This window comes from Solea solea, chromosome 7 (assembly GCF_958295425.1).
Source record: "Solea solea chromosome 7, fSolSol10.1, whole genome shotgun sequence".
NCBI classification, from domain to species: domain Eukaryota; kingdom Metazoa; phylum Chordata; class Actinopteri; order Pleuronectiformes; family Soleidae; genus Solea; species Solea solea.
In genome coordinates, this window is record NC_081140.1 from 16809202 (window position 1) to 16822069 (window position 12868).

At 42.7% G+C, this 12868-nt stretch overlaps 1 protein-coding gene across 2 annotated transcripts in view; it reads left to right on the top strand.

The window, feature by feature from the left end:
• kmt2a (lysine (K)-specific methyltransferase 2A) overlaps window positions 1-12868 on the top strand; it is a 37675-nt gene that overhangs the window by 14582 nt on the left and 10225 nt on the right. Inside the window, exons 6-25 of one of the 2 annotated variants that reach the window (XM_058634511.1) lie at window positions 42-724; window positions 825-898; window positions 1005-1241; window positions 1349-1495; window positions 3861-3959; window positions 4212-4332; window positions 4510-4623; window positions 4874-5058; window positions 5156-5332; window positions 5492-5602; window positions 5978-6051; window positions 8172-8386; window positions 8493-8587; window positions 8671-8808; window positions 8904-9062; window positions 9151-9262; window positions 9363-9441; window positions 9563-9723; window positions 9829-9975; window positions 10120-12781. In XM_058634511.1, the coding sequence (XP_058490494.1) occupies window positions 42-724; window positions 825-898; window positions 1005-1241; window positions 1349-1495; window positions 3861-3959; window positions 4212-4332; window positions 4510-4623; window positions 4874-5058; window positions 5156-5332; window positions 5492-5602; window positions 5978-6051; window positions 8172-8386; window positions 8493-8587; window positions 8671-8808; window positions 8904-9062; window positions 9151-9262; window positions 9363-9441; window positions 9563-9723; window positions 9829-9975; window positions 10120-12781 (5790 nt within the window). The remainder of the gene's footprint in view (window positions 1-41; window positions 725-824; window positions 899-1004; window positions 1242-1348; window positions 1496-3860; window positions 3960-4211; window positions 4333-4509; window positions 4624-4873; window positions 5059-5155; window positions 5333-5491; window positions 5603-5977; window positions 6052-8171; window positions 8387-8492; window positions 8588-8670; window positions 8809-8903; window positions 9063-9150; window positions 9263-9362; window positions 9442-9562; window positions 9724-9828; window positions 9976-10119; window positions 12782-12868) is intronic. The other variant, XM_058634512.1, reaches the window with a different exon arrangement.

The following is a 12868-nucleotide window of genomic DNA, read 5'->3' on the forward strand; positions in this document are numbered from 1 at the left end:
TGGATATTTAAGTTGATGTTTGTTTGTGTCACTTTCTGTAGGATGAGGAAATGTCAGAACTTGCAGTGGATGCCTTCAAAGATGTTTCTTCAGAAGCAAGGCAAAGGCAAGAAAGACAAGAAGAAGAACAAGTTGTCCGAGAAGAGAGACGGTCTCAATCCGGTTAAAGGACCAAACTCAGAGTCTGGTCCTAAACCTCCTCCTGCACCACCAAAAGAAGAGCCTCCACGCAGAAAGAGTGAAACTCCTCCTCTAAAGCAGGGAGAGGAGAAATCAAAACCACAACCATCATCAAAGCAGTCATCTCCAGGCCCCCCACTCTCTCCTGCCCCAACAGACCCACCTCAGGCCTCCAGCACAGTCACAGCCCAGGCTGATTCCCCAGCTTCGACACCGGAGCCCAGACAGCCCTCAGTCACGAGCAGTGTCGCCAGTAAGAAGGGACACAAGCCACAACCAAGTGTACCAACATCCCTCTCCTCATCATCCTCTTCCTCCACGTCATCGTCTTCATCCTCGTCCTCTTCATCCTCGTCATCAGCCCAGAATTCCCCCTCTCAGTCCACGCAGTCTCATCAATCATCCCAACAACAACAGGCTCTTTTGAGTCAGGCACAGCCAAAAAAAGATGCCCCACCCAAGGTTCCTCTGAACGAGCCCAAGAAGAAGCCCCAGCAGCACTCATTACAACACCAGAGTCCAGCTACAAATATTTCTGAAACAGGTAACCATATCTGAATAACATTTAGGTTGTGATAAAAATACAGTATATAGTTCATTTTGTTTTTTTTAATTGAACATTATGTCCTATCTCTGTTTCATAGTTGAATTGAAACAGGTGAAAAAGCCATCTTCTCGCACTGCTCCACAATCTCACAAACAGAAACCAAAAGACAAGGTATGTTGTTATTTAAGGGTTAGCGATACTTGCTGCATATACCAACTACAATTTCTCTCATTCACACTCCTTTGCATCTCTTCTCCGGTATGATAATCCCATGAAGCCGCTGAGCACTAAACCCCCCAGCAGCAGTACTTTAAACTGGCTGAGCACTCCCTCGACTAGGGGCCAGGTGAAGTCTAGAGCGCCCTGCGACGGAGTGCATCGTATCAGAGTGGATTTCAAGAGGGACCATGATGTGGAGAAGGTGTGGGAGGCTGGTGGCCTCAGCCTGCTCACCTCTGTGCCTGTCACACCTAGGGTACTCTGCTTCTTATGTGCAAGCAGCGGTAATGTTGAGGTAAAAAATAGTGTTTGACATGAATACTTTTGAATGTCGTCTGTTAGTCAGAGTGATAACTAAACCTGTGTACTAACTGTCTTTATTCCTGTCTTTCGTTTTGTTAGTTTGTCTTCTGCCAGGTATGCTGTGAACCATTCCATCTCTTTTGCCTGGGGGAGTCAGAGCGCCCTCTGAAGGAGCAGTTTGAGAATTGGTGCTGTCGAAGATGCAGATTCTGCCAGGTCTGTGGGCGCCAGCACCAGAAAACAAAAGTAAGCCATTCAGTTCTCCTCTGTTCATTTTGAAGTTGTACACAAAAGAGGCTTAGTTAAGAGTGACAGAGTGTAAAGGGTTGAAGAATCTTCTTTTAAAAGGACTTGTTAGCTCTGCCAGCAGACAGCACTTAATCAGCTTCTTGAACTGCTGCCACGATATTATCGTGGCATGAGTCTTTCATGCTTGTTTTTTTCAGAATCATATATTGACATACTTCCTCTGCACAACACAATCAAATGACTGTTGGATATTTTTTTCTGATGAACATTTTGAGATGTTGTATGCAGTCGATTGGTTATTTAAAGTCCAAGGCACAATATGTGACTCCGAAGGAAATTGATTTGTTGTAGCTCTTTCTTTGAAACAAATCCCTGTACAAAGAGCGTTAAGCATTTTTTTTTCTTTTATTGGGTTTTATCTGTGACCAACTGAACAGCAGCAGGTCTTTGGCACTCTCTGACTTCTCAACAGAGTGTGGCTTGGTGGAATGGTTCACAAAATCCAAGGTTTGGTTCATATCAAGGTTTTTTTTTTGTTGAGAAAGACCATACACCAGCATAAGCCTAATAACCCACCATTTACAGATTTTATTTTTAATCAGATATTCTGAAGGACATGTCGTGCAATCATGCACAGACTGAAAGAATGAGGCAGCTTGATTAGACATATCGTTGACTCAATCTGAAATGAAAGTGAAGTGAGATTTGTCAAGAAGGTTAACCACATTTTGCTTTGTAGGTAAGAATATAAACACTGATTTATTGTCAAATCTTAATTAAAAGAATAGATTTTCAGTACGCAACACTCCACACCTCTGCCTCGTACCAAATAATAAAAAAAAACCCATTGCTGGGTTACTGTGCGTCACGGCTGTGTGGTGTGACTACTGAGTGCCACTCACCTGTTTCAACACAATACCAACATGTTTAAGACAGCACGTTCACAAATTTTCTGCTTGTTGTTTCAAATTCAATACGGACTGAGGCTGTCTGTGAAAAATCAGTAGTTTGTTTTCCGGAATTCTCCTGCTTGTTTTTGTGGTTGTTTGTAACAAAACGACAGTGGTGCTGAAAAAGCTGGTATCTCATCTAGGACACATCACTGTTTCTTCTTTTTAAATGGCAGAACGCTCACAATCGAGAATGGGGAAAAGATACTGCAGCACATTATTTGAATGTTGCAAAGCATTTACATCAGCTAAGTGTGTTGACTCAAAGCCACAGGAAAAAGAAAATCCCTATCACCTTAAGTGTCTCTCTACAAACTCAGCTCAATACAGCCAACACTGTAGCTGCTTTGGAATCTGATTATAATGTCCATTTATCTATGGAGCCCACTAAGAAATGCACCCCATATTATAATTAGAGCTGCAACTAACGATTATTTTCATAACTGATTAATCGTTTGGTCTATAAAATATCAGAAAACCATAAACCTTGGAAATGATGATGTTCTCAAATGTCTTGTTTTGTCCACAAACCAAAAATGATTAACTTTTAATGATGTCTTTGTTATCCAGAGCAAAGACATGAAGAAAATATTCACGTTTAAGAAGCTTAAACAATATAATAATAATCAATTATTTAGTAATCGATTAATAACCGATTCATCGATTAATTGTTTCAGCTCTAATTATAATATACTGGTGCATTGCCTGTGCAAACTCTGGTTTTTTGTGTGTTTTGTGGTTTGGTGTGTTTGAATGCTCATTGTTACTATTACACAGCAAAAGTTCAGTGACATTTTTATTTGTGTATTATGGTAGAAATCAAATACTGATACTGACATAATGGCATACAATACATATGGACAATTTAACTACATGGTTGCATAATAGTTGGTTGGTTGTCACCAAGGTGCAGAGCTAGAGTTCAGTAGGGTGACAGCTGCAGGAAAGAAGCTTCCTCTGAACCTGCTGGTTCGGGTGTAGAGAGACCTGTAACGCCTCCCGGAGGGGAGTGCGGTGAACGCCTTGACTCACTCACAGTGCTGTGTGAGTGAAAGGGGGAGTGGCTACAGTAGAGCGGTGAAAGCCAATGTATGCTTCTTTTACCGATATATTTAAATATATCTTTTGCATTACGCACCCAAGCAAACTCAAACTTGAAACAGACAGACGTGGAATTTATAGATGGATACAAAAGTGTTGTTGAATGAATGTATCTTATGAAATGCAACAAACTTGGTGAATATCATTACACATCAAAACCAGGAAACGTTTTTTTGTTTTGTTTTGTTTTTTAATTATTATACTGATTTACAGTGAATATAACCAAGTTGATTGTTGGTCATGAAATATTTAATATGGCCTCTTTTATCTTTTAAATGATCTCATTTCACATTTGGTTTCTGTCACTGTAGCAGCAGCTGCTGGAGTGCAATAAGTGCCGAAACAGTTATCACCCGGAGTGCCTGGGTCCCAACCATCCCACCAGACCCGCCAAGAAAAAGAGAGTCTGGGTATGAATGTTCACCGTTCGTCCTTCAGACATCCTCTACCTTTTCAACTTTTTCTAATTATCTCAATTGCACCACTTCCCAACCAAACACACTGTGTGACTTGCAACCATGTAACCCTCTCACAGGCAGTGTCTATCAAAGTATTTTACTCCTCTCATAGTGTCACCTTTACACCATCTCTACTCTTTAAACCGCCGCTTGTGAAATTTTGCCTTGTAGTCACCGCCTCTCTTACGTGTTCTTTGTTTTCAGGTTTGCTTCAAATGTGTGCGCTGTAAGAGCTGTGGGGCCACTAAACCTGGAAAGTCCTGGGATGCCCAGTGGTCACATGACTTCTCCATGTGTCATGACTGTGCCAAACTCTTTGCTAAAGGTGAGTCAATAATCATCAATGAACATGGATGCAAGACAAGTTTTTGAGAGTCTGTTTTTATATTTTGAGGCAACAGCCATTAAGTAACCGACATTTGAATCCAAGCTTTATATATCATATTTTATACTGTACGAAGTGGTTTTATCTGACTTTACCTGCTACCATTTTCTTCATCAGGGAATTTCTGCCCACTGTGTGATAAGTGCTATGATGATGATGACTACGACAGCAAGATGATGGAGTGTGTTCGTTGCAAACATTGGGTTCATGCCAAGTGTGAAAATTTGACAGGTTAGTAGGCCACACAAAGCAAGTACAAGATTAATATTAAGTATGAAGTTTAAGTTAATGTAGTAGAGCTCTGTATTTAATCATTTTCAGCAGTTGTTGCCTTTAAATCAATTTATCTTGTCGGCTGTCTGTGTCAGTGAAGCAGACTGACTGGCTGCCGTAGGAGTGCTGTCATGTTGATGAGATGCTGTAAGACGATAAACTTCATAATGGGCACAGTAATGACCTGTCATCTTTTATTGTCCTCCAGATGAAATGTATGAGCTACTGTCAAATCTGCCAGAGAGTGTTACCTACACTTGTACCAAATGTACCGACCATCATCCAGCTGAGTGGAGAACGACGTTGGAGAGGGAGCTTCAGGGCTGCGTTCGCCACATCCTTACTGCACTGCTCAATTCGCATACATCCACGCACCTCTTGCGCTACAGACAGGTTAGAAAAACACTTGCCTCTTCTGCGATGTCAGAATAATTAGTCGACATCTGTAATTGTGATATTACCCAGTTTGTAATATTTGGTGTTGTGGCAGGCGGTGAAGCCTCCGGAGCTGAATCCAGAGACAGAGGAGAGTCTACCATCTCGTCGCTCTCCAGAGGGTCCAGATCCTCCAGTGCTCACAGAAGTCACCCCCACACCTCCCAGTGACTCTCCTCCAGACCTGGAGTCTGTTAAAAAAAAGATGGACCAATGCCGCTACAATTCATTGGTTAATATCTTAATTTTTTTTCTAGTTTTTCTTTATCTTTTGCTGTCTTCAAAAACCCTATGATAAAGTGTGTTAATGTTTGAGGCAGGGCTAAAATGGTGAAATTGTACTTTGCACTTTGTTTATGATACTTGTGTCTCTTCGCCATTTCTCTCCAAGCTGGAGTTTAGTGATGACATCGTGCGAATCATTCAGACGGCTATCAACAGTGACGGTGGCCAGCCTGAGAGCAGGAAAGCTAACAGCATGGTCAAGTCTTTCTTTATTCGGGTAAGAATGTAAAATCAGTGCTGGATTGATGGATTTTCATATCAATCCCGTCACCTCAGCACCTAAAAGCATAACCTAACATTCCTGATCATTTCACACATGTTCTTGCAATTCCAAAATAACACTTGGTTAACACATTTTTGTATCACACTATGCTGTTAAGTTTGTTTTTATGAAGTTATAACATGCCACATTGTTTTTTGACACTCACACACAGGAACAGGTTAAACATCTCAGGCAAGGTATGCCATAATTAAGCTAGAACCTCTTTATAGAGCCACAGTATGACTCACCACATTCTTGACTCCAATGTAGGACTGTGCGAGTACTTTAGCAGGCTGACGTGCAAACCTCATTGCATGTTTTCTTTTTCAGCAAATGGACCGAATCTTCCCATGGTTCAAAGTAAAAGAGTCCAGGTTCTGGGAAAGGCAAAAAGTATCTGCCAAGTGAGTGTCTGTCACACCATAGTCAATGCAAAAGATTGTACTGATTACACAATTGTTCAGTGGGCAGCATCCAACTGTTCTGAGTAACTCATTAGAGTTACGTAAGCTATCATATGTTACCAGTTGGTTCTCGATTACTTTTACAGAGTTATGACTTGTTTCTTTCTGTTTACTGTAGCAGTCTGTTTGACATTTTGATGTCATTTTAAAGCTGTCAGATCAGGCAACAGTTCTTGACGTGAAAGTAGGCAGAAGCTCACACTAATAAGAACAGTCTGTAAGTCAATATTTAAGCAATACATCCTAGCAGCCACTGTTCTCAGCCTTGATAGTAATGCAAAGTTTGTGATGTGCTGTTGCTTTCTAAAGTGCAAGTCATGTTTGTAATTACACTGACGAAATGTTGTCTTTAATACTCCTGTAATGTGAGCTTGTCCAAAAACCTTCAGAGAAGAACTGACATTTGAAAAACTGTAGGTCTGTAATTATTGAAAAGAGGAGAAAGATGTGGTTTCTCTGAGAGAGGCTGCACCATCATCTGTGTATAGGAGGCAACCAGAAAGCAGTGAAGTAATATTTACAAAATGTGTGGGCTGACTTTACCAGCAACCCCTAAGAAACTAGAGCCATCACATCATCTTTTTTTGCAAGTTACATTCTGTTCAGTTTTGTGAATCACTACTGAAAAAATGTTCCTGCCATAACAATAGAAATAAAAAAACCCTCCTCAGATTACTCAAGAGATGAGTGAAGTGTTTTTTTTTAACCCACTCTACCTTAACCCAGAACAGCAACAGTGACACTGATTACACAATCTCTGATTTAATGAACCCACTGAGCAGATTAGTGTTAAATAAAAGTGGTTAATGGATGACTGGAAGCCCACACACCCACAATAATTAATGTGATTATTAGAAATAGTAACAAATTAACACCATCATCTGTCTACATGGTAACCGATCAATCAAATCCCTCCACAGTTGCTGTTATATAAATGACAATATATAGTGTTTTATTGTTCTTGACATCAGTGATTAATGATAAAATGATCATTTCGAATTATTGATCACAGAGATAGCAGTGTTGACATTTGGCATCATTAGACAGAATGACTCATAGCTCACCAGTTAATGGTAGTGTGGACCTTTCACTTTGTAAATGAATAGTATAGTTTTACAGACACTCAATCACAGCACACTCCCTCACTCAACTAATTCACTCAGATTTAACGGTCTGCTTTTCTGGACCGTTTATTCTTCCTCGCCTTGAGGCAACGAGGGAAGCAAACCATAATAGTGTCACATTTCACTGGATGGCTCTTTGATACATTCTTGTGGTCTAATTGTGGTTCACTTGTCAGTTTTCTCTTTTGCGTGATGCATCAGTGCTTCCGTCCAGAAAACCAATGATCCCTCCAGTGGATTGTGTGGTCATCACTGGATGAATGCCTGCTTAGATGCCTCTCTTGGCTTCTTAAGTATTAGACTTGACATCACATCAGTTACCCAGCCTTGTGTGAATACAAACTTAAAAGCGAGATTAAAAACTCAAAACATAATGAAGAAGAGCTCCTTTAATGTGATTGTTTCTTGCTGGTGTCAACTAATGTTCTACTAGGACAAATGTTACATCTTGGTTAAACAAATAAAAATGCTACCATTGTTTAAATTTGTATGATAGAAGTGATGGATTAAAGACCCTCACACATTTATTAAGAACCTAAAATAACATACACTGACAGTCTTCGATTTGCTCCTACATAAATGCAAAAAGTTACTAAAAAACCAATAATCATGAAAGTAGACTAAGTGACTTTTTAACCAGTGGTTCGAGTGCATAATTCTTTCTTTTAACCTGAATTCTGACAGGTAATGATTGTTCATTATAAAAATGGCCCCTGCCACAAATACGTTAGTCTGAATTATGTTCTGGGAGTCTTTAATGTCTGTCGGTGTCACTGAGGTCGTAAATTCAGAAAATGGCTTCTGTGGTTATTTAGAAGTTTGGAGTTCTGTTGTTTATAGCAGGGCTCTGCCAATGAAACCACCACAGCTTCACATTTCATCAACAGTGGTACTAACAGAATGTGCCTGTCTGTGTTGCATCACCCTCCTTCCCAGCAGTGGGCTTCTCCCGAATGCTGTCCTGCCTCCATCCTTGGATCACAACTATGCCCAGTGGCAGGAGAGACAGGAGCTTTCCCGCGCTGAGCTCCCCCACCTCATGAAAAAGATCATACCAGCTCCCCGACCCAAGACCCCCGGTGAACCAGATTCTCCAGCCTCACCTCCTCCACTACCGCACTCTCTACCCCCGCCACCCCCACTCCTACCTGGTAAGACAAAAAAATATGTGTGCTCAAGTACTTGCATGTCAACTCTTTCTTGCACCGCTTCTGTTTCTGTTACTTTATATTTCTAAACCTGAGGTCTCCTCTTCAGACCGCGAAGACAGCCCAGAGCTGCCTCCTCCGCCAGGCGTTACTGATAACAGGCAATGTGTTCTATGTCTGAAGTATGGAGACGAGAATACAAATGTGAGTCAGAAATCTGTTTGGGCTTACTTAAACACATGCAAGGTGAAATCCATGTCACTTCCAGTATTTCTGTTTGTTTTTAGGAGGGTGGAAGGCTGTTGTACATCGGCCAAAACGAGTGGACCCATGTGAACTGTGCCCTATGGTCTGCTGAGGTGTTTGAGGATGATGATGGAGCATTGAAAAATGTTCATATGGCTGTTCTCAGGGGAAAACAGCTGGTAAGATTGGTCACTTTGTCCGTCAGAAACTCCTAGTCTGTTTTAATGCATATTTATTGGATACATTTTTACAACCCATCATACTCTCTGCACAGCACTGTGAGAAGTGTCAAAAGCCAGGGGCGACCGTTAGCTGCTGCCTCACCTCCTGCACCAGTAACTACCACTTCATGTGCGCCCGCCAGTGCCACTGCGTCTTCCTGGAGGACAAGAAAGTCTATTGTCCAAAGCACAGGGAGCTCATCAAAGGAGAAGTAAGGAAATCAAACAATTGACTCTTTAATTACAAGCTTCAGTTAGGGGAAGTAACCTTTACCTTTGCTCTGTGTAATTTCCCTCCAGGTGGTGTCTGGGTTTGAGGTGACCCGCAGGATCCTGGTGGACTTGGAGGGGATTCGTCTTAGGAGGAAGTGGCTTACAGGACTGGAGCCTGAGAATGTCCACATGATGATAGGTAGGCCAACAGCTGATAAATGTTGATTCATAAGTGTTTTCAGTTACACCACTCCTTGTCTTACTTGAAGTGACTCTTGAGTGCTTGTACATTATTTCAGGCTCCATGACCATTGATTGTTTGGGGACACTGACTGAACTCTCTGACTGCAAACGCAAACTTTTCCCTGTTGGATACCAGTAAGAGCCCCCCTTTCATTTATGTTTTAAATGCCATCATTATGTTCTCCCACAGTACATGTAGCTGCTAAGGAAATCCAAATTGACAAATGAATAAAGACTGCAATTTTTTCCTCTCCAGGTGTTCAAGGGTGTACTGGAGCACTTTAGATGCTCGAAAGCGCTGTGTGTATACCTGTAGGATCCTAGTTTGCCACCCTACAGTGGCAGAGTTGGACCTAAAGAACCTGATCGCTTCAGAGGAGAATCGTACAATAGCACACAGTCCACCTCCCATAGCAGGTAACCTACAAACTATAGTTCAGTTTTCAGTGTGCACCATGTTTGTGACTCCAACATGTTAAACTTAACTGCTTTTTCTGTCTCTTTTTTTTATTTCCTATTTAGACTTTCCTGATCCATTTGAATCTCCAAGGCGTTCTGAAACACTTTCGCCCTCCAACAACTCGAAGCTCAGGGTTTACACCAGGAACCGTCATCCCAGCTACCCACCTTGTCAGCGCTTACTAGGCCCCAGACCTATGCCCTCTCCAGGTAAAAAGTTGTTTTGTTTTTATTCAATACCATTTTAATTTTTTTTAAGAATTTTGTCATAAAGATAACATTTTAATTATTTAAATTTAAATTTAAATTTATTTGAATTGTCAATGGTTTCTGCTTTCCACTGTTATTTTGCAGGAGGTACCTCTCAGTCTCAAAGCCATGAGACTGTGACAGTAGGAGACTCCCTGGTTAACCCAAGCCTGCGGAATGTTGACCCACATCACCACAGCTCCCCTCCATTCTCTCCTCCTCCACTCCAGCCAAACAGACAGAGAAGGGTGACCTCCCCAACTCCCCAGATTTTGTCACGACCCCTTACTTCACCCCCTCCCCTCATCCCTTCTCCTGCCAGAGATCCTGAAAAGTCCAAACACCCTAACAAAGACTTAGCAAAGAGTCCAGTCCTGAGAGATGATGAAAGAGGTAGACTGTTCTCCTCAGACAGAAACAGGCAGCAACCACTCAGAGACCATGGGGTTAGAGATCCTGACAAGGGGAGACTCTCGAGTAGAGACCAAGTTCCTAAGGATTCTGAGAGGAACAGATCATCCAGAGAGCTTGGACAAAAAGACTCCGACAAGGCTGTTCAACCAGCCAAAGAACCTGAAAAGAGGAGAGTTTTGAGTAAAGACTCAGGTCTGAAAGAATCAGAGAGGGGAAGACCTCACAGTAGAGATCCCTTAAGAGACTCAGAAAAAGGGAGACACTTAAACAGAGACTTTGAGAAGGGTAGACAGGCAAGCAGAGAGTCGGGCATTAGGGAAACAGATAAAAGCAAATCATCCTCTAGAGATTCCAGCTGTAAAGAAATGGACAAAGTTAAGACACTCTGTAGAGATTCAGCATTTAGGGACTCAGAAAAGCATAGACAATATAGCAGAGAAACCGGGAAAGACTTGAGTAAAGACAGACCATCCAGCAGAGACTCTGACAAGGGTAAACCTTCCTCTAGAGATTCTAGTTATAGAAGTACAGAGAGAAACAAAGACTCTGGCTCAGGGAAAGATAGCAATCCTGCCAGTCATTCCAAACAGGCTGAAGGTGAGAATAAGAGCATTAGACTGGTACCTGCAGGTTCAGGCAAGTCCTCCCCTCCTCCTGGAACTGCTGTTCTTACAGGGCAGCCGCGATGTGGCAGCAACAAGCAGACAGACAGGGCAGGAAAGCATGGAGGCAAAGACCAGGATGTCACTTCAAACTTGGGTCTGTTGCTTCGTCACCGATCATCCCCGACCTCAAACACTATTCAGTCTAAGGACAAGCCCAGCTCAGGGAAGGAGAGTAGCAGTGGCACTGGAAATTTAATGTCAACTTCACATCATAAGGACCCTGTTGTTGGAAAACCTGGCTCCACACGGCCCCCTCCTCAAAAGTCCAATTCACGGAAATCTAATGATTACTCATCAGCTTCAGCAGCAGTTACGAAGCCTCTGTGGCCATCAAGGGCAGTGGTAGAAGATGATGTCATCAAGCGAAGCTCCATGCACCTGGTTTCCCCAGCTGCAGCCTCAGCTGCCAAAGACAAACACCCCAAAGTTAAGACTGCAAGCAGCAGAGAGTTGTCCAAAGACCGTGACAAGGAAAAGACTCACCAAAACAGTAACAGCAGCAACAAAATTTCCCCCGTTAACAATACTACTAAAGCCACTGCCAGCTGCAACACACATGTGTCAAATGCCAATACCCACAACAGTAGCAACAGCAAAGTCCCAGGGCTGGTAAACAGCACCAAAGTCCATGGGAAGATTCAGGGGGAAAAGCACGAGAACCAGGAAGGAGACAGAACATCCTCAAAGAGCAGTGAAAATTACTCTTGTCCTGAAAAGAAGAATAGCTCCACTCTGGACTTACAGCAGCTGCAGCAGGCTAATTTAGCTCCAGAGAAAGGTATAAAGACATCCTCTCAGTCTCACTCCAAACAAAGGACTATCCAGCTGTCACGGTCCTCTAGAGAGAGGCGATCAGTGAAACTTTCCACTGTAACTCCAATAAAGAGTGACATCAAGACCGATCCTAATGGGACCAGCACTTTCAGTTGTATTTCGTCTTCTCCCTGTGCCATAACCACTACCTCCACTGTCACTACTGCTGTCCAGGGGACTTGTCGTTCTGCAGGCTCTGCACTTTTCTCCTCCCCCTCTGCCAGCAGCAGTGACAGCTCTGAGTCTGATACCCAGACTCAGACAGAGGATGTTGATCTGCACAAGGAGCACCCATGCAGTGAGCTCAGAGACCACCACAGCCTCCTCACTCAAGGCCCCGAAGATGAGGGTGATGGCCCAGATGACGATCATGACCGAGTTATGGATGATAAACATTTAGAGGATGACAGTGACGGGTCGGGGTCAGCTAAGAGACGTTACCCTCGTCGCAGTGCCCGTGCACGATCCAACATGTTTTTTGGCCTCACTCCTTTCTATGGGGTTCGCTCATATGGTGAAGAAGACCTTGCCTTCTACAGTAGTGGGGATGGAACTGGAGCTGTGGTAAAAAGGAGGACTGGTGGCTGCAAGAAGTCAGCTGAGGGGCAAGTGGATGGAGCAGATGATATAAGCACATCTTCCTCATCAGGGGACAGTGGAGAGGATGAAGAGAGTGGAATGAAACCGAGAGGTAAAGACCCTTACTACTATAACTTCACCCGGACAGTAATAAACCCTGGTGAGGGCTTACCGTCTATTGAAGGGATAGATCAGTGTCTTGGAAGGGGCTCCCAGCTTCAACGCTTTCTAAAAGATGAGGAGCAGCAACATCAGAGAGCTCAAGGAAAAGCTGAAGAGGACATACTCAGTGCTTTGTAAGTATAGACCACTGTTTTGTTAAAATTATCAGCAAAAATCTTAAACTTTGTTTTATGACCTCTTATAAATGTTTCTATCTTTGT